The sequence below is a fragment of the Rhinopithecus bieti genome, unplaced genomic scaffold (genome assembly GCF_001698545.2).
Source record: "Rhinopithecus bieti isolate Rb0 unplaced genomic scaffold, ASM169854v2 scaffold_68671, whole genome shotgun sequence".
Taxonomy (NCBI): domain Eukaryota; kingdom Metazoa; phylum Chordata; class Mammalia; order Primates; family Cercopithecidae; genus Rhinopithecus; species Rhinopithecus bieti.
Genome location: NW_016827678.1, coordinates 832666 through 858587, shown reverse-complemented (window position 1 = coordinate 858587; position 25922 = coordinate 832666). Strand labels below are relative to the sequence as shown.

The window sequence follows — 25922 nt, the reverse complement described above, 5'->3', positions numbered from 1 at the left end:
TTTTTTTTGAGACAGAGTTTCGCTCTTGTTACCCAGGCTGGAGTGCAATGGTGCGATCTTGGCTCATCACAACCTCTGCCTCCCGGGTTCAAGCGATTCTCCTCCCTCAGCCTCCCGAGTAGCTGGGATTAACAGGCATGCACCACCACACCCGACTAATTTTGTATTTTTAGCAGAGACGGGGTTTCTGCATGTTGGTCAGGCTGGTGTCGAACTCCCGACCTCAGGTAATCCACCCTCTTCAGCCTCCCAAAGTGCTGGGATTACAGGTGTGAGCCACCGTACCTGGCCTACTCTTTTATATTTTCATAAGTTATTAATATGGCATGATAGTTTCATATGCTGGACTGAAAGCAAAGAAATAGATGGACAAAGATAAGAGCATGTTCCTATTCTTTAGGGATTCCAGCCTATTAAAAAAGACAGACCTGTAATCAAATAATAATGTCAGTGAACTTAACTACTCTATAAAGATTATGTACAAGGAGCTAGATGATCAAGGAAAGTCAGGGCAGGCTTCTCAGGATGAAGGTACTTTGCCATTTTTTTGTGATATTTGTCAACAGATGACACAGGTTATTTACAATCTTGACTGTTTGCAAAGATATAGCAGGTAATAGCCCACAGGAAAGAGGAGGTAGAAAACATAAGTGCCACAGTAGAAACACTTCGATAGCTAAGCTGCTGTCCGTCCTTTGTGGTTATTCTGTGCATTTGTCTGCCTGGGTTCTTGGAAAGTCCCAATCTAAGGGTGCTAGGTTGTGCCCAAGGATGTCTGCATTCATTCACTGGGAACTTACAAGCCTTCCTGCTTCAATCAACTCCTTAATCAGTTTCCCAAACTCTGATCCTTATTAGACTATGACAAGTTATTCTCCTTTTTACAGCAATGAAAAAGGGCTTTGTGGTGTCAATCTGTGTTATGTATATATTATTAACCATATATTTTATATAGGTGTAAATTTCCCAACTATCTTTAATATGAGATTGTGTCCTTTATTTAATGTTTAAAAGACCTGACATTTTTAAAAAATCATGGTGATAGTTTAATGTCTTTATTTGGTAAAAATTAAAAGTTGACAGACCTATAGTTTTGAAATTTTGCTGATCAAAGAAGTCGAAAGCTTCAGCCATAGGCCAAAAAAACCAAATTAATAGCTGCTTGCCTGGGTTATGAACGCAGCCTAGATAAGACTTGTGGCATTTTGCTTAAGCCATACTGGCAGGATGGTTGTCCAGATACATCCTTAGGGATATTTCTTTCTAGGAGGAGACATCTGAGGGCTTCTGGCATTTTCTTTTCTTTTCTTTTCTTTTCTTTTCTTTTCTTTTCTTTTCTTTTCTTTTCTTTTCTTTTTTGAACAAGACAACAAGACAGTCTCCTTGTTTTGCTCACGCCGGTCTCAAACTCCTGGCCTCAAGCAGTCCTCCCACTTCAGCCTCCCAAGTAGTTGGGATTACAAGTGCAAGCCACAGGGTTGGCCAGCTTCCTGCATTCAATAGTATTGAGTCTTCAAGGGTGAAAGACAGTGTGTCAGATGGACAGCCAGGAAAGTGGGCTTTCCACACAGATGATATAATACAGTACTTCCAAAGGCATGCCTATGCGGAAGTCTGATTTGTTGGATGAACTAAAGTCATTCAGGGACCAGAATATGCAGGTGTCTAGAGGAGTAACAAGATAAAATTGGAAGAATAGGCAGATGTGAAATTATGAAGGACGTAGAATGTCTTTGTGGACTGTCTTATTATACACTATAATTTGACTAAATTCAGAAAAACTATTGAATGCCTCCTCTGTACAAAATGTATGATACAGGAGGTTTAAAGATGAATAAAATAGAAGACTTTCCCCTGAAGAATACTTTAGTTTTGTTTTTTAACTCCTATTCTCTTGGACCCGAAGGAAGACTATTCTAAAAGTAAAATTTCAGGAAAAAAACAGTAGTAACTAATATGGTTAACAGAGAAACAGGTTAAAAATATCTTTGTGAGATAGTTGATTGAAAAATGGAGACTATTTTGACAGGCCAAGAGCATACACAGTATAAAACCACATAGCTCCAAAAGGTATATTCAGAGATGAAGTGATTAAGTTTGGCTGGAGTGGAGAGATTTGATTGAAGTTTGCTTTTAGCTTCCGTATTTCCAATATTAATTGTAGTTATACCATGTCAGTAGTGAAATTTACTTTAAAAGCCTAATCAGCCAAAGACCACCAGAGACAAAGCCTGTAGTCTGACAATTTCAGATTGTTATGTAACTTATGTACCATATTGTAGAAGTTTTGATAAAAGGCTTTATTTGCCTGTTGTTTAAGGAACCCCTTAACATGCCTGTGACAGCTGAAACCCTTATACAAATCCTTTAGCTAATAACTACAGCAGGCGCTATTTGTGCTATGGAAATAAAGCATGATTCTTAGATGACATTTTCTCTTTCCCTTTTTTTTCCACTAACCTCAATCTAGGCTCACTTATCTAAAGAATATGAAGAGGCTAATTTCAGAACTGTATGTGCGAGATAACTGCCACCCTTTCAAAGCCACTGTGTTGGTTTGGATTCAGCTTCCAATGTGGATCTTCATGTCTTTTGCTCTCCGGAATTTAAGCACAGGGGCAGCACATTCAGAAGGTAATTATTGTATAAATCTTCTCCCAAAGAAGTTTTCTAACATTGTCTTTGTACTAAAAAAAAAAAAAGCATACTTTTCATAATTAGGATATGTTCAATATCTTCCTTATAAGAGCATAGAATTTAAAGTCTTAAGTGTAAACAGATTGTGTTGAGGACAACATTTTGTATTGAGAAAAAAAATAGATATATTGTGAGTGAAAAACTGGAATAAATCTAGTGCAGATCTTTCCTGTGAGGGACACTATTGGAATTGTCAGACTACTTATTTATGTCTTACATATTTTTCTCTGCTGTTTTAGGACTTCTATTGTTTTATTTATAAAACTATTTTAGCAGGTTTTTCTGTTCGGGAACAGTTAGCTACTGGTGGTATTCTGTGGTTTCCTGACCTCACTGCACCGGACTCCACTTGGATTCTGCCTATCTCTGTTGGCGTCATCAATTTGTTAATAGTGGAGGTCAGTAGTTTTAAATGAAATTTGTTTGCCATTTATTGGGATTTTTGTTGCTGCTGTTCTGACTTCAAATCTATTTTTGTTTGAGTTGGTGAAGGTAGCTCTGAGTTAGAAGTGAGATCCCTTTGTTCCTGGTTCCACGTCAGGCATTGGCCTAGACCTCTGTGGGCCTCAGAACTCTCGAAATTAAAGTAAAAGCACTGTATTAGTACACTTCCAAATCTCTTTCCGCCTCAAAATTATATGATTCTGGTACATAGAATTTTGTGATTTGCTTTTGGTAAAAACAGTAATGAAGATGCCTAGTCAATCTGGTTGTATTCTTACAATAGAGTGGTGTTCGGTGTGTGTTATTTAATATGTAAATTTGTAGGCGAGGAACACAGTCTGGCCCTGACTGCTATTTTCTTGCTTTATGACCTTAAATAAGTCATTGAATGTCTTTATAAGATGAAATGGGAAAAACATACACATAGAAAATGTGATCTCTCAGTCATGTCTTTTTTTTTTTTTTTTTTCATTTCAGATGGAGTTTCGCTCTTGTTGCCCAGACTGGAGTGTAATGGCACGGTCTTGGCTCACTGCAACCTCTGCCTCTTGAGTAGCTGGGATTACAGGTGCATGCCACCATACCCAGCTAATTTTTTGTATTTTTAGTAGAGACAGGGTTTCACCATGTTGGCCAGGCTGGTCTCGACCTCCTAACCTCAGGTGATCCACCCACCTCGGCCTCCCAAAGTGCTGGGATTACAGGCGTGAGCCACTGTGCCCATCTCTCTCAGTCATGTCTTAACCCTTATCACAGGCTGCTTTACTCGGCAGTTTAGGGAAAGCATGAATATAATTTCATAAATTATTCTCAGACTCTGAGTAGAACAGACTGAACTGGAAGAAATCTTAAAAATGATTTACCTCAGTAGAGATCTCCCAGACCTCATGACCTCTGATCCCTGTTTGTGAAATCTAATACACTCCTTATTCTTTCAGATGAGGAAAGTGAAGATGATATAATATAAGGTCTTGAGTGAAAGTTGCTTGAGGAAAGACTCTACCGGTAGTCCAAATATGTTTCCCTAAGAGCACTAGCACCGTCCCCTGTGGTTGGTATTCAGTGAATATTTGGTAGAAAGAAGGAAGTGATAAGTACAAGGTTACAGTGAATCAATGTCAATCCCCTAGTTTTTTCCTCTATGTCTTCTAAAGACTAATGAAAGTGTTTTCATAGTGGGGCATGGTGGCATGTGCCTCTAGTTCCAGCTACTCGAAGCTGAGTCAGTAGGATTGCTTGAGCCCAGGAGATGGAGGCTGCATTGAGTTGTGATCCTACCCCTGTACTCCAGCCTGGGCGACAGAGAGAGAGACCTCGTCTCTAAAAGAAAAATAAAAGCTTATTAAAAGCTTATTCTTACTTAACATACACTATGTGCAAGGCATTTTGTTTGTTTGTTTGTTTGTTTGTTTTTTCTTGAGACAGAGTCTCATTCTGTTTCCTAGGCTGGAGTACACTGGTGTGATCTCCACTCACTGCAACCTCCACCTCCTAGGTTCAAGCGGTTCTCTTACCTCAGCCTCCCAAGTAGCTGGGATTACAGGTGCCCGCCATCACACCCAACTAATTTTTTGTATTTTTGGTAGAGACTGGGTTTTACCATGTTGGCCAGGCTGGTCTGGAACTCCTGACCTCAAGTGATCCGCCTGCCTCAGCCTCCCAAAGTGCTGGGATTACAGATGTGAGCCACTGTGCCTGACCATAGGCATTGTTATAAGCAATTTACATAAGTCAACTCATTTCCTTCTTAGAATAACCCTGTGAGGTAAATATTATTCTTTTTTAATGCAGAGAAAGTGAGGCATAAAAATGTAAAACTACATAGTTTGGCTCTAGAGTCATAATTATGCAGAATTTTTTTTTTCCTCCTTTTTTTTTTTTATTTGGAGACAGTCTTACTCTGTCTCCCAGACTGGAGTACAACGGCATGATCTCAGCTCACTGTGCCTTCCAGTCTCAAGTGATCCTCCCACCTCAGTCTCCCTCCCAAATAGCTGGGACTACAGGGATGCCACCACACCCAGCTAATTTTTGTATATTTTGTAGAGACGGTTTCACAATGTTGCCTAGTTGCCTAGGCTGGTCTCAAACTTCTGAGCTCAAACAATCAGCCTGCCTAGGCCTCCCACAGTGCTGAGATTACAGGCCCCCAGCCTTATGCAGAATTCTTAAGTGGAGCCTGAAGAATCCTGTGACAGTAGTAGCTACCATATAAATCATTGTTAAGTGGAGCTTGAAGAATGCTATGACAATAGCTACCATTTAAATCATTGCCCTTGTTTTTTGGCACAAAGTGTCAAAAAACCTCCATTTAAGAATTTGACATAATTAGTAAGTGATTTGTTGTTTCCGTTGTTTTTAAGAGACAGGATCTTGCTCTATTGCCCAGGCTGGAGTGCAGTGGCATAATCATAGCTCACTGTAGTCTCAAACTTCTGGACTAGAGTGATCCTTCCACCTAGGCCAGTTATTAAGATTTTTAAAAGTTGGATGATCAAGCTGAGTGCAGTGATTGGTGCATGTCTATTATCCCAGCTACTTGGGAGGAGGAGACGGGAGGATCACTTGAGCCCAGGAGTTTTAGACCAGCCTCAAACTGGTCTCAGTTTGACAGCAAGACCCAGTCTCAAAAAATAAAAAGATGATCAGCCATATAGATTAATCAGTGTTTTTTGTGTATATATATTACTTTTATTAAAGTGTAGATGGAGGCCAGTGAAAAATCAGTTTATATTTTAAAGCTTATCTGATTTAATATGCATTTTAATAATCATTATGCATGTATATGTTCTACCCCTTCAGATTTCTGCTCTACAAAAAATTGGAATATCTCGTTTGCAGACATATGTTACATACTTTGTCCGTGCAATGTCGGTGTTGATGATTCCAGTTGCTGCAACGGTACCCTCAGTGAGTAAGCACCAACATTGTGTGTAGCATGTGCTAAACCCTCTCTGACTTTAGCTTAGACTGGCTAGGACCCTGCCTCTTCTGTTGAACTTCCTCTGACTACTTGATCCCTTACCAAATCAGTATTTCTGTGGTAACTAATCTGTCTCTATTTCTTGCCTTTTTTTAAATCTTGCAACGTGTTTTGCGTAATACCATGAATATAGTATTTCTTCCTTTTGATTACTTGATATGTTGAATTAGTTCTACCTATGTAAACTGGAGCAAAGAATTTAGCACTTAAAAAAGAAACAAAACAAAATGCTAAGACCATTTGGGTTCCTGTATGGTATTATTTAATCTCATAACAACTCTGTGAAATAGGTAAACTTGTCCCTGTATATACCTAATTAAACTTTACAGAAATAGAAAAAGAGGTGGTTATGTTTGCAGTTAGTTCAGTCTTTTGCACGTTTCCCACAAATACTTTAGAAGTTTCTAAGGAGGCAAAAGCGGTGTTGGGTATATCTCCATGTTTACTCAGAGCCAACACATAAAGTCGAATTCAGTTGTTGTTAATAGTTAGGGTGTAGCATATATAAAACTACTTCATAGTTTGTTTTTTTTTTTTTTGAGATGGAGACTTGCTCTGTTGCCCAGGCTGGAGTGCAATGGCACAATCTCAGCTCACTGCAACCTCCTCCTCCCAGGTTCAAGTGGTTCTCCTGCCTCAGCCTCCCTAGTACCTGGGATTACAGGCACACGCCACCATACCTGGCTAATTTTTGTATTTTTAGTAGAGGCAGGGTTTCGCCACATTGGCCAGGCTGGTCTCGAACTCCTGACCTCAGGTGATCCACCTGCCTCGGCCTCCCAAAGTGCTGGGATTACAGGTGTGAGCCACCACAGCTGGCCCACAGTATTTTTTATAGGACTCTAAAGCAATATGTTTTTGGCATCAAAATGTATATTTTAGGCTGTTACTGAACATGATACTGTCATTAATCGTATGCAGAATAAGTTTGTTCATCTCTAAAATAGATATCATAATGCCTGTGAGAATTAATGAAATGAGTGCCTATTATAGAACTTTTTACATAGTAGTAGTAATGTCGTAAAATACCCTGTAAAAGTAGAACAGCACAGATTCACTACATTTCCACAGAGAAATCATACCAGCTGTATACTGAAGAACCCCCCAGATAAAATAAAATACAAGCAGTTAAGTTTTAGGGAGGGATTGAGTTCAAAATGAGTAACAAGAGATCTAAAACACAATGCTTTAAATACCCAAAATTTATCCTGTCAATTATAGGAAATCTGATTAAGCAGCTTAGGGGTGATGGGACAAGTCCATGAAGATGAGAGACCCAGACTGCTGCTCTCTTTCTGCTTTGCTGTCCACAGCCTGTGATTTCAAGTCTACACTACGGTCATGGCTGTTAGAACTTGTTATCATGCAGGAATAGTAAAGGGTGCCTCAAGTGTAGTCAGCACCTTTTAAGGAGATTTGCCAGATGTTCCACCAAACAGTTGTGTTAGCATCTTAGTTTTATGGCCATCCCTCACTGCAGAAGAGGCAAGGAAATAGTCTGTTTTTTTTTTTTTTTTTTTTTTTTTTTTAGATGACAGCCTACTGAAATAAAAATTAGGATTTTGTTACTAGGGAAGAGGGGAGATTGATACTTAGCTGTCAGCTTATAGTCTGCTGTAGTTAGGCTCAGGTTCTTTTTCTGTTGGTGGGTAAGTCAAATGATGATGATAGACAATATTTATTTAACATTGACTTTGTGCTGAGCACTGTTTTAAATGGTTTACATATTTTACCCCATATAATTGGGGTACTATTTATCCCATATAATTGGGGTACTATACAGCGCAACGATAAAGGTACTATTATAATCTTCACTTTGGTGATGAGGAAACTGAGGCACAGAGAAGTTAAGTAACTCATCCAAAGTCACTTAGCTATAAGTGATAGAGTCTTAACACACATCTAAGCAGTTTGGCTCCTCCTCTTAACTACTGTGCTAATCTACCTCTGAGGACGTGCTGCTTTCTGCCCCTAAAGACTGACTTTGGAACAAATAACACATGTAAATGCTAAATGTGGACCACATACTTGCATACCACTCTACATGAATTGTCTCATTTATTCCTCACAGCAATCCTCTGAGGTAGATGCAGTTACTGCCCCCACTTTATAGATGAGGACAGTCCCTAATGCCTTATAGATGAGATGGTCCCTAGTGCCAAAAATGTTGGGGACCGCTGCTCAAGATGGTAATACAAAAGAAATTTGGAGATAAGGCTGAGGCTGTTTGTCTCAGAAGAAGGCAAAGAAAATGCATTCCTTACTACACTGAGAAACTGGCTATTGGGAAACATGTGGAAGATAGATGACTATATGAGGAAAATGAGGTCTAGGGAGGCTAAGTTTGCCATCTTAAATGCCACGCTTCCAGTATTCCACCTTCAGTATGTAAGCAGCCGGACAGGACTTTTCGTGGGGAAAAAGTATGCTCCATTGTCGAATAAGGGAGATGAGATCTCTCTTGAGCCTCTGCCTAAGCTTCTTTTTACTTTCTACCCTCCATACTTCTCTTTTCCCTTTATTTTTGCTTTTCTGTCTGTGCGTGACCTTTTTTACCTGTCTATTTAATCCATCTCAGGAATCTAGTAGCTGCTGCAAGTCTTGCTAAGTCTTGGCATACTTCTGTTTACAAAGATTGTCATTTTCTTTTTTATTGCCTGCCTGTGTCTGGACTGTGATGTCCTGGTAGAATTACAGATGCTAACATTTATGTCTTCTCTTTATAGTCAATTGTTCTCTACTGGTTATGCTCCAGCTTCATGGGTCTTTCACAGAACTTGCTGCTGCGTTCTCCTGGATTTCGCCAACTTTGCCGAATACCATCGACCAAGTCAGATTCAGAGACTCCTTATAAAGACATATTTGCTGCCTTTAATACCAAGTTCATTTCAAGAAAATGACATATTTTCCAATAATTTAAAAACAGTTGCAAGAGTCACTATCACCTTAATGTATTTAGACTTAGAAATTCAGATGTTATTTGATTTCCTTTTTCTTAAAATCATGAACTTCATGAAATATTGTACATTAAGATGGAATCCAGACCAGGAACGGTGGCTCATGCCTGTAATCCCAGCACTTTGGGAGGCCGAGGTGGGCGGATCACCTGAGGTCAGAAGTTCGAGACCAGCCTGGCCAACATGGTGAAACCCCGTCTCTACTAAAAATACAAAAAAATTAGCTGGGCATAGTGGCAGGCGCCTGTAATCCCAGCTACTTGGGAGGCTGAGGCAGGAGAATCACTTGAACCTGGGAGACAGAGGTTGCAGTGAGCTGAGATCGTTCCATTGCACTCCAGCCTGGACAACAAGAGCAAAACTCTGTCAAAGAGAAAAAAAAAAAAAAAAGATGCAATCCAGATATATTTGACAGTAATTTAAATCTTTTAAATATTATAAATGCAGTATGTTTAATTGTGAAAGTATTAGAATAGAACCGAAGTACCTGTCTCTGTTTATAAAGTTACAGTTTGTTAGAGCTACCAGAACTTCGGAGAATAGGGTTAGCTACTGAATGATGTCAAATTAAACTAAGCAATACTGCATATTACTGTTTTGTAAAATAAGATCAGTGAGATGATTCATGTTTTTTTTTTTTTTTTTGAGATTGAGTCTCACTGTGTTGCCCAGGCTGAAGTGCAGTGGCATAATTTCAGCTAACTGCAGCCTCTACCCTCCGGGTTCCAGCGGTTTTCCTGCCTCAGCCTCCAAGTAGCTGGGATTGCAGGTACACACCACCATGCCCAGCTAATTTTTGTGTTTTTAGTAGAGATAGGGTTTCACCATGTTGGGCAGGCTGGTCTGGAACTCCTGACCTCAAGTGATCCACCCGCCCTGGCCTCCCAAAGTGCTGGGATTACAGGCGTGAGCCACCTCACCCAGCATTTTTTTTTTTTTTTTTAATTTTTTTAATGAGACAGAATCTCTGTTTGTCACCCAGGCTGGAGTGCAGTGGCATGATCTCAGCTCACTACAACCTCTGCCTCCCGTGTTCAAGCAATCCTCCTACCTCAGCCTCCTGAGTAGCTGGGACTACAGGCATGCACCACCATGCCCAGCTAAGTTTTGTATTTTTAGTAGAGATGGGGTTTCACCATGTTGACCAGGATGGTCTTGAACTCCTGCCCTCAAGTGATCTGCCCACTTCGGCCTCCCAAAGTCCTGGGATTACAGGCATGAGCCACTGTGCCCGGCTGAGATGTTTCTTACTATTTTGGAGGTGAAGAGGATTTTAGACCTCTTTGAGCATCTGAAAAAAGGCTATATATATATGGTTTTCTCTTCAGAAAAATCTTAGGACTCAAAATACGGGGACTTCATTGATACCAGGAAGGTTTTCTGGCAACTCCTAGTGAATAAATGTTATTCTAATGGAACACACATTGATCCTGAGTTAATGCATGCTTGAAAAAGAAAAGGGGGCAGCGACTGGAAATATATGCAGTGGAGTAGTCCATGCATACAAGTACCTAGCATGGTAGATGATGTTGCCTCCAGCCCTGCTCAGAAAGAATACAAAAAGTGTACATTCCTTTTTCTGTAATTTAAGAAGTCTGGAATACAGAGTGTAGCACCATGTACTGCTAGCACCCAAAGTGGAAAATCTTAAGCATTCAGTTTGTTTAGTCAAAGAAGAAAACCAGAAGGGCAGTTGCCTATTGAGGTGATTTTAAACCTGTTTATTTGTAAGGATTAAGTACCCTAATAGGCTTAAACTATGATAGAGGTTTAATACAGGAAAAATTGACAGGTATTATAAATTGTGGATCCAGTTACTTGCTTAATTTGTAAAGAGGTAAGATTAGCTCTGGTTGAGATATCAAGTATGACAGGTATTTGAGAAGACTATAAATCATAAATTTTCATTTAGTTAAAATCTGGACCTGATTCTGAGAAACCCTATCATTCCATCTCAATGTTTTACAATAAAATAAAAACCAAAGTGAAATTCATTAGTCATTTCTTTGATGTCTTTTAAATTGTAGTTCACCTACTTAATGAAGTTGTTTTTTAATACAAAAAATGTACAGCGCACAGAGATAAGAATTCTGCTTGTCATGTTACTGTCATGTTCCCCGATAATTTATTTTAGACATAGATGGTGGCAATTAAGACTAGTTTCTTTTTTCATATAAGTTCCTAGTCCTGGTTTCTGACTGTCCTATTGGGGCAATTGTGCTTCCCAACCACATGGAAGGAATTGAAACATCCTCATTATTTGTGGATTTTATATTTGTAAATTTGCCTACTTGCTCAAATCTATCCATAACCCTAGAACCAGTATTTGCACAAATGCTTTTGAGGCCATTTGTAGGCGAAAAATATGAGTCACCTCCCAACAGAAGTCAAACAAATGGTACTCTGCCTTCTAGTTTCAGCTCTTACACTGTAAACGTATCATTTTTGAGTCTACTTAGTCCCTTATCTTGCTAATTTCTGTTCTTTTTATTGGTGATTTCACTGTTTAAAATGGCCTCCAAATGTCCTGCTGGAGTGCTGTCTAATGTTCCTAAGCTCCAGAAGACTGTGATGTGACTTAAGGAGAAAATAAGTGTATTAGATAAGCTTCATTCGTGCATGAGTTGTAATGCTATTGGCAGAGAGTTCAGTGTTACTGAATCAACAATATGTTGTATTGATCTGTTGACAAAAAGCTTGCAGAAACCTAACCCTGTATGTTTTCTAGGAGCAGTGGTTTGGTATTCACTAATTCAGTGTTTGTGAACTTTCTGGAACATAAGTACCACAAATAATGCAAATTGACTATATTTGCAACATGTAAAATCAAGGATGCAGAGGCAGAAATGTGTGTGCAGCTTGCATCATAAGAGGAAAGAATTTGAGGAAAATTTTGGCAGTTACAAATTACCCCTGGAATAACTTTGCCTTTACTCTGTGTGCTACTGTGTACTCACTCAGATATTTTTCTTGTAATGGCATAAGGGAAATCAGTCTCCTTTTCCCACTGTTTGTGACTTTTGCTGAGACGCAAACAATAAGGTGCTATGATATTATGAAATATGTATTTGGTCTTTATCCCCAATCCCTGACATCCAGCGGAATTTGCAGAGTTTTAAGTGTGTTTGGTATACTCATGTGATGACTGGTGGCTGGGGACCCGTAGAAAGCTTCAGGATAGGGCAGATCCTTATGGCCAGGAGTTCCAGGTCAGCATGGGCAACAGGTCTTTTGTAGAGACCTCGTCTCTACAAAAAAGAAAGGAAAAAACACCTTTGGTTTTTCCTATCTCCAGATACTCCCTTTTCAAATAAATGAATCTTCTTTCATTTGCATAATTTACCTTGTTTACTGTGAATCCCCTTGATTTCAAAATGTGTATTTGTATCTTTTTTCAAATGTATATTGTGCTTAGTTTCTTGTTGCTCTCCCACTGTCAAACTTTCAAACTTGAAATTTCTTTTCAAACATATACAGGAAGTTTGAGAATACAGGGCCCTTCCTCCAAGATCCTAAAATGATTTCTGACAAGTGGGGGTAGCTGGGATCTTGGGATAAACCCATGTATAAAGAAAACTGGTATATTATGAACTGAAGTGAATCAGTTACCTGAAGTTACCTGACTTCAGGATGGTAAATACTCTTGATGTTTTTCTTCAGGCAGATTTTTTTTAGTAAAGAGCAAAAAATCTGTATTGTATTTCAGAAAACTGCAAGTCTGTGGTCTTATTTCCAACAGTTTGTCATAGCCTGAAGCAGTTTCAGAGCCTGAATGAAGTCAGGGCTACAGAACAGGGAATATACATGCTCTTAAGACCCCTTGATGTCTTGCTGTCTGGCCTGCCTATATCCCCTCGCTGGGCCCTGCAGAGTTCAGGAAGGTTTTTGTCTCCTTGAGTGAGGACTGTAATGTTTGTGTCACCCTTCCGCGCAGGGGTGTTACCCACCCTTCTTACGGGAGATCTGTTCCTGTGGGTCTCATTTTTGTCTCTAGGCCAGATTCACTCTCTTAATAAATGCTTCTCATTTCAAGAGTCAGGGAGGGAGACTCACTCCTGGATCAATTCATAGTATTTATACCATTAGGATACCTGAGTTCAAAAGTATATTAATAGAATTGGCATATCAGAAATGATCCCAAATTACTTTTCCCTGGGACCATTAGAAGGGAAAACTGAACAAATCCTATCCTACTCAGATGTTCTAAGTGCAAAGATGAGGCTTACAAAAGAAAATCAAAATTGTTAATTGCCACCCTCACAGATAACCCAGGAGAGGTTGCAAAGCCTCATTAAGAACCTTGAGGGAAAAGCCAAACTTGGGGAGAAGATTTTTCAGGTACGTTTAACAGCACTCAAGAGCTAAAGACCATATCTTCATCTAAGAACCACACATTCACCTGTCCAAATCCAAAGAACGGACTCGGAGACACGAAGAACAGTGGAAGCAAGACTTTTAATGGCAATTTTGCAAGACGGGGTGTCTGGTGCAGTTACAGCAGGTAATTTATCTCCTAGCATGCAAGTCCCTCCTCCAGTTTCTGATTGGCTGACTACTATGGAGTTACAATCTTCCAGGACATTGCCTAAGTTTCATTACCCCCTTATAAGGTTATATACCCCATTCCCTTCACCCCTTAAGTTTTGATTTCCCAATAACAAAACTGTCTTCCCTTTTATGGGCTGACTCCTACTCTACATTCTGTTCATTTATCGTGACCTTCTAGGTGCATGAGCAGTGTGGTTTGTTACATACCAAGGCTGGCTGCCAGTGCTTAGATTTATCATGCCTTGAAAATGGACCATTTAAAATGTTTTCTCACAGTTCACATCTCAGAGGCGGTGCAGAGGTCCCCCTAGATGACGTTGGGAAAATTGTAGTTTGTGTGAAAAAATGAGTGCCCAAAAAAACCTTGGTACCTTCTGTATTTTGCTGGTTTTTGTTTTCTTTTTTTTATTGGACGCATAATCTGCTTATATTTTGCACCTATTATTAAATCACCCTTATGCCTTCATATTTTATTCTTCTAAGAATCCCAGGAATCACCTTTTCTTTTTTTTTAGTAGTCACCTTTAAAATTGCCTACATATCAGATTTAAGTTCCAGAAGCAGTAGGAATGCAGACCCTAGAAAAAAAAATTAAAGAATGTAGTTTGTTTTTTCCTCTGGGTGTTAACTGCAGCTACTACAGAATGCAGACTTTGGAATTTCAGGCATAACATTTGAAACCATGCAAGAATTTAGATTTCTATATTAAAGCTAAATAAAGCTTCATGTAAATATGAGTAAAACAATGAGTTATCATTATAAACACTTGTGCCTTACGAGCTGGTTCAAGCAGAACCCAGATAATCTGGAAATTATATGAATGTGTAGATTTTCCATTTGAACCTTACTAGTGTTGCTTAAACTTGTAATAATGGGTATTTTCTAGTTATCTGTTTTCTTTTTTCATATACTATGATTGTATTTTATAAATCATTTGGTTTTGAGAAGTTGGAATTTCCTAAAGCCACAACATTAGTCATAGATAATCTTATTGTATCCAAAGTTTCTGGAATGTTGTGGTTTCTGTACTATGTAGTACACTAAAATAAGAAGTATAAATTTATAATAAATAAAAATATAACTATATATTATATAAGTAAGAATTTGATCCATGTACAGTTTAAGCAAACTCTAAAAACCCTGAATTTACATGTATTCTTCTGCTAATGATATGGAATATGAAGATTTGAGATACCTCCTTGATAACTCTTAAGAAAGTGAAAAGCAAATCGCTGAACCCAGGAGGTGGAGGTAGCAGTAAGTCGAGATCACGCCACTGCACTCCAGCCTAGGCGACAGAATGAGACTCTGTGTAAAAAAATAATAATAATAATTAAAAACTACTAATGTGATGAAGCTAATGCTAAGTGAGAGAACCTTTAGATGGATAAACTTTGGTGCTATGGTTTGAATGTCTTCTCCAAAACTCATGTTGGAACTTCATCTCCAGTGTGGCAGTATTGAGAGGCATGGGGCCATTACATGGTGATTGGATCATGAGGGCTCTCTTCTCATAAATGGATCAGTTGGCTTATGGATTAATGGGTTATACGGGGAGCAGAGCTGCTGTCTTTTTAAGGAGAAGAAGAGAGACCTGAGCGAGCACTTAAGCATGCACATCCCCCTTACCATGTGATACCAGGCACTGCCTCAGTTCTCTTCAGAGTCCCCACTTGCAAGAAGGCTCTCACTAGTTGTACCCACTTGATCTTGGACTTCTCAGCCTCCATAACTATAAGAAATAATTTCATTTCCTTTATAAATTACCCAGTTTCAAATATTCTGTTATAAGCAACAGAAAACAGACACTTAGTCTAACAAAACAAGATTAAGTTGATCTGAGAACCTTGTAAAATTTAAAAGTTCATAGCTTAGAAAAAGCAAGATAAATTTAAAAAGCTTGCTCTTTGAAAAGCTTTGCCAAAGGATTTAGCAAATTTTAAGAACAATTGTGACAGTTAAGAACAATTAAGAACAAGTATCTGACAGTATATTTTAACCTTAATAGAAATTAAATCATAGGGGAAAACTTAGCAAGAGAGCATGCATGTGAATCGTGTTTATAATTATGTATTCAACATTCTAGGTGGATCACCTAATTGCAAAATAAAATTGTACAGAATTTTGAAGACAGCCATCTTTTTGTTGTTGTGTTTTGTTTTTTGTTTTTTTTTTTTGAGTGGCGCGCTCTCGGATCACTGCACCCTCTGCCTCCCAGGTTCAAGCGATTCTCCTGCCTCAGCCTCCTGAGTAGCTGGGACCACAGGCATGCACCACCACTCCCGGCTAATTTTTGTACTTTTAGTAGAGATTGGGTTTCACCATGTTGGCCAGGCTGATCTCAAACTCCTGACCTCAAGTGATCTGCCCACATTGGCACCCCAAAGTGCTGGGATTACAGGCATTAGCCACCGCGCTGGGCCTATTTGAGTGCTTTTTATCAGCTCAAAATAAAGTAGACCCTTCTCTCTCATAGCACCTGAAAGCCATAATGTTCTAAGAGCTTCGAACTGACAGCTGCTAGGATGCCAACAAATAAAGCAAACTGAAACTGAACTAAATTGTTCATCAGGTAAGGACTAACAGCCACATAGAGGGAGCTATTGGGTGACTCTTGAACAAATTGCCTTGACTGAAAACCATTAGTGGAATACAATCTAAAAGCAAAAGGAATTATTAGAAATTTTGAACTTTATGTAGTATATTGCTGTTGTGGAAATTAGGATCAACCCAAAGCCAAAATTTTGATAAAATAGTCTTTTAATCTGGCTTCAGAGATTGCCCCTGAGGAAAAGCATTAGTTCCACCAAAAGAGGATCCTCCCTTTCCACAGTCCTCTATCCCCATGCTCAGAAAGCCTAGCCTTCATATCTGTTTCAACTAAGTCCCTCCACAATCCCAATTAAGAACTATATATAAGGCCGGGCACAGTGGCTCATGCCTGTAATCCCAGCACTTTGGGAGGCCAAGGCGGGCAGATCACGAGGTCAAGAGATGGAGACCATCCTGGCCAACATGGTGAAACCTCATCTCTACTAAAAATACAAAAATTAGGCGTGGTGCCATGTGCCTGTAATCCCAGCTACTTGGGAGGCTGAGGCAGGAGAATTACTTGAACCTGGGAGGCGGAGGTTGCAGTGAGCCGAAATCATGCCACTGCACTCCAGCCTGGGCAACAGAGTGAGACTCTGTCTAAAAAAAAAAAAAGGAACTATATATAAAAGCATTTTGATCCTGGTTGATATACATCCACAGGAACCACAAGGTCAGCAGGGTGCAGTGGCTCACTGCCTGTAATCCCAGCACTTTGGGAGGCTGAAGTGGGTGGATCACTTGAGGTCAGAGGTTTGAGACCAGCCTGGCCAAAATGGTGAAATCCCATCTCTCCTAAAAATACAAAAATTAGCCAGGTGTGGTAGCACATGCCTGTAATTCCAGCTACTCCGGAGGCTGATGTAGAAGAATCACCTGAACCTGGGAGGCAGAGGTTGTAGTGAAACGAGGCAACTCCATTGCATTCCAGCCTGGACAACAGGAGTGAGACCTTATCTTTTTTTTTTTTTTTTAAAAAAAAAAAAAAAAAAAAAAAGGAACCACAAGGTCTGGCTGATAGCACAAGAAAAGGAAAAACAAATAGCAGGCAAGGAACAGCTGCAAAATTTTCAAGTTTTGTTAATCAACTATATTAAAACTAAGGAAGCACTTTCCTAAGAGGCCTTGCCTACTTCTCAAAACACTAACTTTTTGGATGGCTGTAACTTGAACATGAGGGAGACATTGACAAAACTTTCCCCAAAGAGTAAGTAACAGAGGGACCATGTTTCCTTGTGTTCTACCACTGACTGCTTTCTTTATTGCCCAGTATTTAGGTAAGTGTTGCAAGATAGCCTGCTTTCAATTGTTTAGTCCTATACTGCTGGTTTTGTTTTATAAAATAGGACATTTTTTGTGTTTTAGAACAAAAGCATCAGTGTAAATACCTGAAATAAAAATCAGTGCTTCAAGAAAGCAACCACAACCATTCCTATTGAATTACTCTAAGGCAACAAAAGAGAAATTTCTATCCTTTTTTTTTAAACACAGATTTTCACTTGGTCACCCAGGCTGGAGTGCTGTGGTGCAGTTTTAGCTCACTGCAACTTTGAATTCCTGGGCTAAAGCAATCCTCCTGTCTCAGCCTCGTGAGTAGCTGAGACTACAGGTGCATGGCACCATTCTCAGCTAATTTCTAAAAATTTTTGAAGAGATGGCTTCTTGCTACATTGTCCAGGCTGGTTTTGAACTCCTGTTTTGGCCCCAACACCTGACCCAAATCTCTATCCTTGAAGATCTCTGCTAGAATTTCATTAAAAAGAGGCCACTTTGGAAAATGACCAATTTCTATCTTTTCTATTTTGAGATTTCACAGGCATGCTTCTCTCTCTTTGTACCTCTGATGAGGCAATTCTTAATATATTTGTTTTGCCTTAACTGGGAATTGGAAAGGCAGTATTGTACTTAATTTGCTTTGATTTTTGTCTTTTGAGCACACTGTAGCTCTGCAGGACAACATAAAAATGGAATATGAAATATACCTGACTATATTCATTTGATAACAGCTGTGTTTTTGTATATCTGCATGTTCCAACTGTTGCACAATTAATAATTTGAAGAATTTTTTCCAATTATAAGTTTCTGTGAAAGGGCCACATAAACAGAGCAGCCCCCAAATGCAGAAGGATCCAAGGAACCAAAGAACGAGGCAGACAAAACCAGTTTGCAGTAAAGGATGATTTATTGGGGAACTTAAAGATAGAAGCATGGTCTTGGGCAGCAGCAAGACAGGTAGGGCTCTGCATCAATACTCCCCAGACCCAGGACTTTTATACCATAGGGAAAGGGTGTACATGCTGTATAGAGACAATTAAAGGCGACCCTCCAGAGCAGGCAAGAATGCTATGTGGTCATAGCCTATAATTTGTATGATAACATCAAGGTTGCTTGTATCTAATGGCAGGCATGTCCTTACACTAAAGACAGTAAGTAAAATAGGACTCAGGAGGCATCTTTAGGACTGGGGTTAGTTAGAAGTCAACATGGCAGATTAGCATCCAAGATAGATCACTTTTATTGCCACAAACTTCAAGTTTCCTGGATTTTCAGTGAATGATGGATCCCTCTGAGGTGGACATATTAAAAATATAAAATCTGTACCTATAGAGAGAATTTGCAGCTGCTTCTATGCTGTTTAAAATTTATTTCATGGACTGCTAAAAGTAAGAAATTCTCCACTTGTAAAGTTTATTATAGAAGCTTCAGTTGTGCTTATAAATATTGTTTTCAAGTATAAATGTTACATGTTCTATTTTGTGGTCCAAACAAAAACAAGTTCCCATTTAAGATTAAACTTGCAACAAAATACAATCTTAAAATGAAATATCTTTTTCCTCCTCTTTATTTCTAATCCCCTCCCCAACAGAGACAAAGACTTTCAGATGAATTATTGGGACTTATACTTCTATATCTATGTGATAATGTGTTATTTTACTCAAAATGCAGTTGATCCTCATTATTTACATATTATAGGAATGAGTTATAATGCTGTTGGCTGTGAGTTCCATGTTGATGAATTAATATATAGCTTCTTTCTTTGTGTGTTTCTATTTGAAGACATTAATATATACTATATGCACATTTATATTTATATGTATAGTATCTATGTATGTATATTTTGTATACAGGCATACCTTGTTATAGTCCACTTCGCTTTCTTGTGTTTCACAGATATTGTGCTTTTTACACATTAAGGGATTGTGCCAACCCTGCTTCAAGCAAGTCTGTCAGCTCCATTTTTTCCAATACCATGTGCTCACTTTGTGTCTCTGTGTCATGTTTTGGTAACTCTTGCAATATTTCAAACTTTTTCATTATTATATCCGTTATGGTGATCCGTGCTCAGAGATCTTAGGGTTTATTTTTGAATTTTTAAAAATAAACTATATATGTATATGTATTTTGTAGCAATGGGGCCTCCCTATATTACCCAGGCTGGTCTCCAAATTGTGGCCTCAAGTGATCCTCCCATCTCAGCATCCTAAAGTGCTGGGATTTCAGGTGTGGGCTACCATGTCTAGCTTGATCAGTGATCTTTGATATTACTATGATCATTGTTTTGTGGTGTCATGAAACACTCCCCCAGAAGACTAGTGAACTGAATCCATAAATATTGTGTGTGTTCTCACTGCTCCAGTACTGGCCATTCCCCCATCCCTTTCCCTCTCCTTGGGCCTCCCTATTCCCCGAGACATAACAATATTTAAATTACAGTGGACTCTTAAGTGGTTAAGTGAAAGGAAGACTCACATATCTCTCATTTTAAATTGGAAGGCATGTCAGAACCAGGATGGACTGAAAGCTAGGCCTCTTGTGCCAAACAGCCACATTGTGAATGCGAAGGAAAGGCTCTTGAAGGACATTAAAAGTGCTACTCCAGTGAACGCACAAATGACAGGAAAGCGAAACAGCTGGATTGCTGACATGGAGAAAGTTTTAATGCTCCGAATAGAAGTTTAAACCAGCCACAACATTCCCTTAAATAAGGCCTAATCTAGAGCAAGACCCAACTCTCTTCAATTCTGTGAAGGCTGAGAGAGGTGAGAAAGCTGCAGAAGAAAACTTGGAAGCCAGCCGAGGTAGATACATGAGGTTTAAGGAAAGAAGTTGTCTCCATAACAATAGTGCAAGGTGAAGCAGCAAGTGCTAATGTAGAAACTGCAGCAAGTTCTCCAGAATATCTAGCTAAGATAACTGATGAAAGTGGCTACATTGAACAAAAGATTTTCAATGTAGATAAAATAACCTTCTAGTGGAAGAATGTGCCATCTAAGATTTTCATAGCTAGAGAGAAGTCAATGCCTGGCTTCAAAGTGTCAAAGGACAGGCTGACTCATATTGTGGACTAATGCAGCTGGTGACTTTCAGTTGAAGCCAATGCTCATGTACCATTCTGAAAATCCTAAGCCCTTAAGAATGATGCTAAATCCATTCTGCCTGTGCTCTGTAAATGAAACAACAAAGACTGGATGACAGCACATCACTTTACAGCAGAGTTTACTATTTAAAGTCCACTGTTGAGACCTAGTGCTCAGAAAAAGAGATTCTTTTCAAATATTACTGCTCTTTGACAGCATACCTGGTCACCCAAGAGCTCTGGTGGAGGTGTACAAGGACATTAATATTTTCATACCTGCTAACCCAGTATCCATTCTGTAGCCCATATATCAAGGAGTAATTTCAGCTTTAAGTCATATTTAAGAGATACATTTTGTAAGGCTATAGCTGCCATAGATAGTCATTCCTCTGATGGATCAATGGGAAACCCTGCTGAAAAGAATTCACCATTCTTGATGCCAAAAAGAATATCTGTGATTCATGGGGGGAGGTCAAAATATGAACATTAACAGAAGTTTGGAAGAAATTGATTCTCATCCTTATGGGTGGCTTCAAGGTATTCAAACTTCAGTAGAGGAAGTCACTGCAGAAATGATGCAGAAATTGCCACAGCCACCCCAACCTTCAACAACTGCCACTCTGAGGAATCAGCAACCATCAACATCAAGGCAAGACCCTCCATCAGCAAAAAGGTCACTGAAGAGTCAGATGATTGTTAGCATTTTTGAGCAATAAAGTGTTTTTTTTTGTTTTGTTTTGTTTTGTTGTTTGTTTGTTTGTTTGTTTTGAGACAGAGTCTTGCTCTGTCACCAGGCTGGAGTGCAGTGCCGCGATCTCGGCTCACTGCAACCTCTGCCTCCTAGGTTCAACCAATTCTTCTGCCTCAGCCTCCTGAGTAGCTGGGACTACAAGCACGCACCACCATGTCCAGCTAATTTTTGTATTTTTAGTAGAGATGGGGTTTCACCATGTTGGCCAGGATGGTCTCGATCTCCTGACCTCATGATCTGCCCACCTCAATCTCCCAAAGTCTTGGGATTACAGGCATGAGCCACTGTGCCCAGCCACAATAAAGTATTTTTAAATTAAAATATGTTCATAGTTTTAAGAGTTTTAAGACATAGTGCAATTGCACATTTAATGGACTCCAACATAGTATAAACATAACGTTTATATAAACTGAGAAAACAAAAAATTTATGTGACTTAATCGTGATATTCAGTTTATTGCCCTGGTCTGGGCAATTGCTTTTCCATAATTACCTCTCTTTGTTCAACCTAATATGCAAGCACTGTAGAGATAGGGTTTTACTATGTTTCCCAGGCTGGCCTAGATTTTGCCACCTCTTTGGGGGTTGCTGTGTACATGTAAAAATCCGAATGATTGTCTTCTGCCCATCTATCTTATGTCAGTGTGACTCACAGGCCCAGCCAAAGACCCTAAGAAAGGAGAGGTAAAGCTTTGTCTTCCCTATACAAGTAATGATCATAATTACCTCCATTCTGAAGAGCCACCCTCTGAGATGCAGCCCAGCAATTAGAAGCAGGTTCGCTCTGAAGAACAACCCAAGTCCATTGTTTATAAGAAATAGACCCGTATTAAGGCCTGTTGCTGAAGAGACAGAAATGGAGTCAGGACCCACAGACCATAGCTCCACAAACTCTGTGTTTGCTTGCCAGAGCATAGAATTGTGAAAAAGTGAATCAAGAACAGATGCTAAGTTTTCAAGGTAAATACATTGCCAAAGGAATCCCATGCCTGGATTACCAAGGCCCAGGACAGCTTAACTCCTGAGGTACCTCCTCAGCAGCAGAACCAGTACCAAGAGGAATTTGGTACAGCCGCAGAAGTGGAAGCCTCCTCAGTGTCTATTTCACATGTGGTTATAGGCACAACAAACTAAAACCTAATTTACTGCCAGGCCAGGGACCCCCAGGATGTGTGTGTGTGTGGACTTGTCCCCTTCTTCCCTCTTCTGAACTTTTGTTCTAATTTTTTTTTGTCCTTTCACTATTTATTATTGAATTCTTATGTAGATTTCCTGCCATGTAGAATTTCATGAACCTGACTCAAAAGAACACAAATCACTCAAAGATACTAGAAGTAGTAGATTATGCCACAATAAAACTGGGAAAATATGAAAAAAAAAAAAAAAAAGATTAGAGAGAACAGAGAACTTTTCATAGTTTTCAATAACCATTAACTGAACAAGCACCACTATAACAGTATTAGTGGAAATCAAACATATTTCAAAATAAACTATGTAAGAAATACTTCTCCCAAAAAACCCACCATAGAAACCAATCTGCTTTCTTTTTCAACCCTTTTGATTTTAATCTTCATGCACACACAACTGAGCAGGATATAATCTGAAAATGTTACATACGTATATAATCTTGGAGCTTTATTGTAATTGCATGGAATTAAAAATCATAGATCTTGTGAAAAAAAATAATAATAAGGCTCTGGATTCAAAATGAATGCAGGACCTAAAGGATAATTTGGGCTGTCTGCTGTTGAGTCATAGTCACATTATGTTTTACATTTCGTGTGTATAGAAGGCTGCTAAACAGCTATAAGGAGTTGGGTTGAGAAGTCATGTATCTTTGAAGATCCATTCCACCCCAATACACCATTCATTTGGTTTCACTGGACTTAGCTCAACCCTGATTCGGGGAGTGATGTATATAACCCACACCAATGAACTACCTCTCACTCCCCTCCACAGTCAGAGCAGTTGGCTCAGGGAGGGACAGTCATCACAGGCTGAATTACTTTCCTCTTGCTTTGGTAACAAATTACCACAAACTTAATGACTTAAAGCAACAAGTTTATTATTTTACAGTACTGGAGATCAGTCTAAAATGGGTCCTTGGGGCTACGTTCATTCTGGACACTCAAGGAGAGAATGTGTTTCTTTGCCTTTTAGAGCTTCTAGGCCACCTGCATTCCTTGGCTCACAGCTCCCTTCTTCCATCCTCAGGTCCAACAGCATAGTACCTCTTCTCTTCTCTGACCTTCTGCCTCTCATCTGTGATTACCTGGGGCCCACCTGGATAATCCAGGATAATATCAAGAGGGGAGGTTATCTCAATAGGGAGCATCTCATTCTCAAGAATCTTAACTTAATTACATCTTCAAGGTTTCTTTTGTCATGACATGTTTGGGGAGTCATCTATCACACAAACCAATTATGTTCTTCCCTAGAACATTTGCTGTAAGTAAAGCAAGCACTAACTGAAAGGATTTTCTGAGCCTACAACTATTAGTAGCCGTATCTGTACTTGGAATTTAAGAATTAGACCAATCCAAAAGAAAACAAAGTTGAACAATAAAGAAAAATGGTCCAGGTTGGGTGTGGTGGCTCACACCTGTAATCACAGCCCTTTGGGAGGCTGAGGTGGGCAACCTGAGGTTGGGAGTTCGAGACCAGCCTGACAACATGGAGAAACCTTGACTCTACTAAAAACACAAAATTAGCCAGGTGTGGGGGCGCATACATGTAATCCCAGCTACTCGGGAGGCTGAGGCAGGAGAATCGCTTGAACCCAGGAGGTAGGGGTTGCGGTGAGCCGAGGTTGTGCCATTGCACTCCGGCAGCCTGGGCAACAAGAGCAAACTCTGTCTCAAAGAAAAGAAACGAAAAACAATAAAACAAAGAAAACAACTGTCCTAGTCCTAAGAATATTGTGTAGGCTCCTAGGCTCACCCATGCCTAAAACCAACCTTACCCATAGACTTTGTGGTTATGTGAATCAATCTATTACTTTTTGCTTAATCTAGTTTGAATTTATTAGTTTGTGTTTCTTTTTTTTTTTCTTGTCATCCAGGCTGGAATGCAATGGCATGATATCAGCTCACTGCAACCTCCACCTCCTGGGTTCTAGTGATTCTCCTGTCTTGGCCTCTCAAGTAGGTGAGATTATAGGCACCCACGACCACACCCACTTAATTTTTGTATTTTTAGTAGAGACGGGGTTTCACCATTTTGGCCAGGCTGATCTCAAACTCCTGACTTCAGGTAATCCACCCTCCTCAGCCTCCCAAAGTGCTGGGATTATAGGCGTGAGCCACCGTGCCCAGCTGGTAGTTGGTATTTTTTGCAATCAAAATGCTCTTGTAATCAAATTAAGTGCTGGAAAAGCAAGATATAAGATGAGATTTATTCTCCATCATCGAATTAGATTTAAAATGTGTTAAATGTTTCCCTTAGGAGCAACCTGAGGAGGTGCTACCATGTCTTCAAGATGACTTGGGGATATTTTCTGGGAAGAAAAAACTCCTGTCCATATCTCTGACAACTGAGGAAGAAGCCTTGCCAGTTTCATCCAGTATGTTTCTCTTACATAATCCTGTTACATGAGATTGATTGAATTCACCTACAGATATACCTGCCAGCCCAACTAGACTGAAAGATCAATAAGGATTTATTCACTTGAACATGAACAACACTTGCCTAATGGGCCCAAGAACCCACCCACCCACAGAGCATAGTCCTGCCACTGCTAGCACCAGTTCAAGATCCTGAAGGGCCAAGGATCAACCTGCTGCGACCTGATATTACTGGTGCTTGCATACACTACCCAGGAACCCAAGGACTGGCCCATTTGGCCCACCACTGCCACCAGTGTGGCCTAAAGACCAGGCCCTTGTTGGAGTCCCTGTCCCTAGCAAAGCTTCACCACAACCTCTACTGAATATCATAGCCTAAGCCACTGAGGAACTCACAAACACCACTGCCACTAATTAGAGCGAAAGAAATAATACAGATACTACACCATGGCATCCATCTAGAATCAAAGCCAAAGTACCCCATCCAATCAATGCTATAGATACATCTACAGAAAAAAAAGTATTTCCCTACCAAAACCAATTCATAAAATTGAAAGAAGTGATTATTATAACAGATGTGCAATTGTCAATATAAAGACACAAGGAAAATTAAAAATCAAGGAAACATGACACCTCCAAAGGAACACAAAAATTCTCCAGCAACAGATTGCAATGAAAAATAAATCTACAGGCTGGGCGTGATGGCTCATGCCTGTAATCCCAGCACTTTGGGAGGGCAAGGTGGGCGGATCATGAGGTCAGATCAAGACCATCCTGGCCAACATGGTGAAACCTATCTCTAGTAAAAATACAAAAAAAAAAAATTACCTGGGCATGGTGGCCCATACCTGTAATCCCAGTTACTCGAGAGGCTGACACAGGAGAATCGCTTGAACCCAGGAGGCGGAGGTTGCAGTGAGCCGACATCAAACCCCTGCACTCCAGCCTGGATGACAGAGCAAGATTATGTCAAAAAAAAAAAAAGAGAGAGAGAGGGAGAAAGAAAGAAGGAAAGAAAGAAAGAAGGAAAG

At 39.7% G+C, this 25922-nt stretch overlaps 1 protein-coding gene across 2 annotated transcripts in view; it reads left to right on the top strand.

Moving 5' to 3' along the window:
- Positions 1–11075, top strand: part of COX18 (cytochrome c oxidase assembly factor COX18) — a 13267-nt gene extending 2192 nt beyond the window's left edge. The window contains exons 3-6 of one of the 2 annotated variants that reach the window (XM_017864065.1): positions 2471–2634; positions 2974–3095; positions 5944–6051; positions 8851–11075. In XM_017864065.1, coding sequence (XP_017719554.1) covers positions 2471–2634; positions 2974–3095; positions 5944–6051; positions 8851–9024 — 568 coding nt within the window. In that variant the 3' untranslated portion in view covers positions 9025–11075. Of the gene's footprint in view, positions 1–2470; positions 2635–2970; positions 3096–5943; positions 6052–8850 lie in introns of both variants that reach the window. The other variant, XM_017864064.1, reaches the window with a different exon arrangement.
- The last annotated feature ends 14847 nt before the right edge of the window (positions 11076–25922 follow it).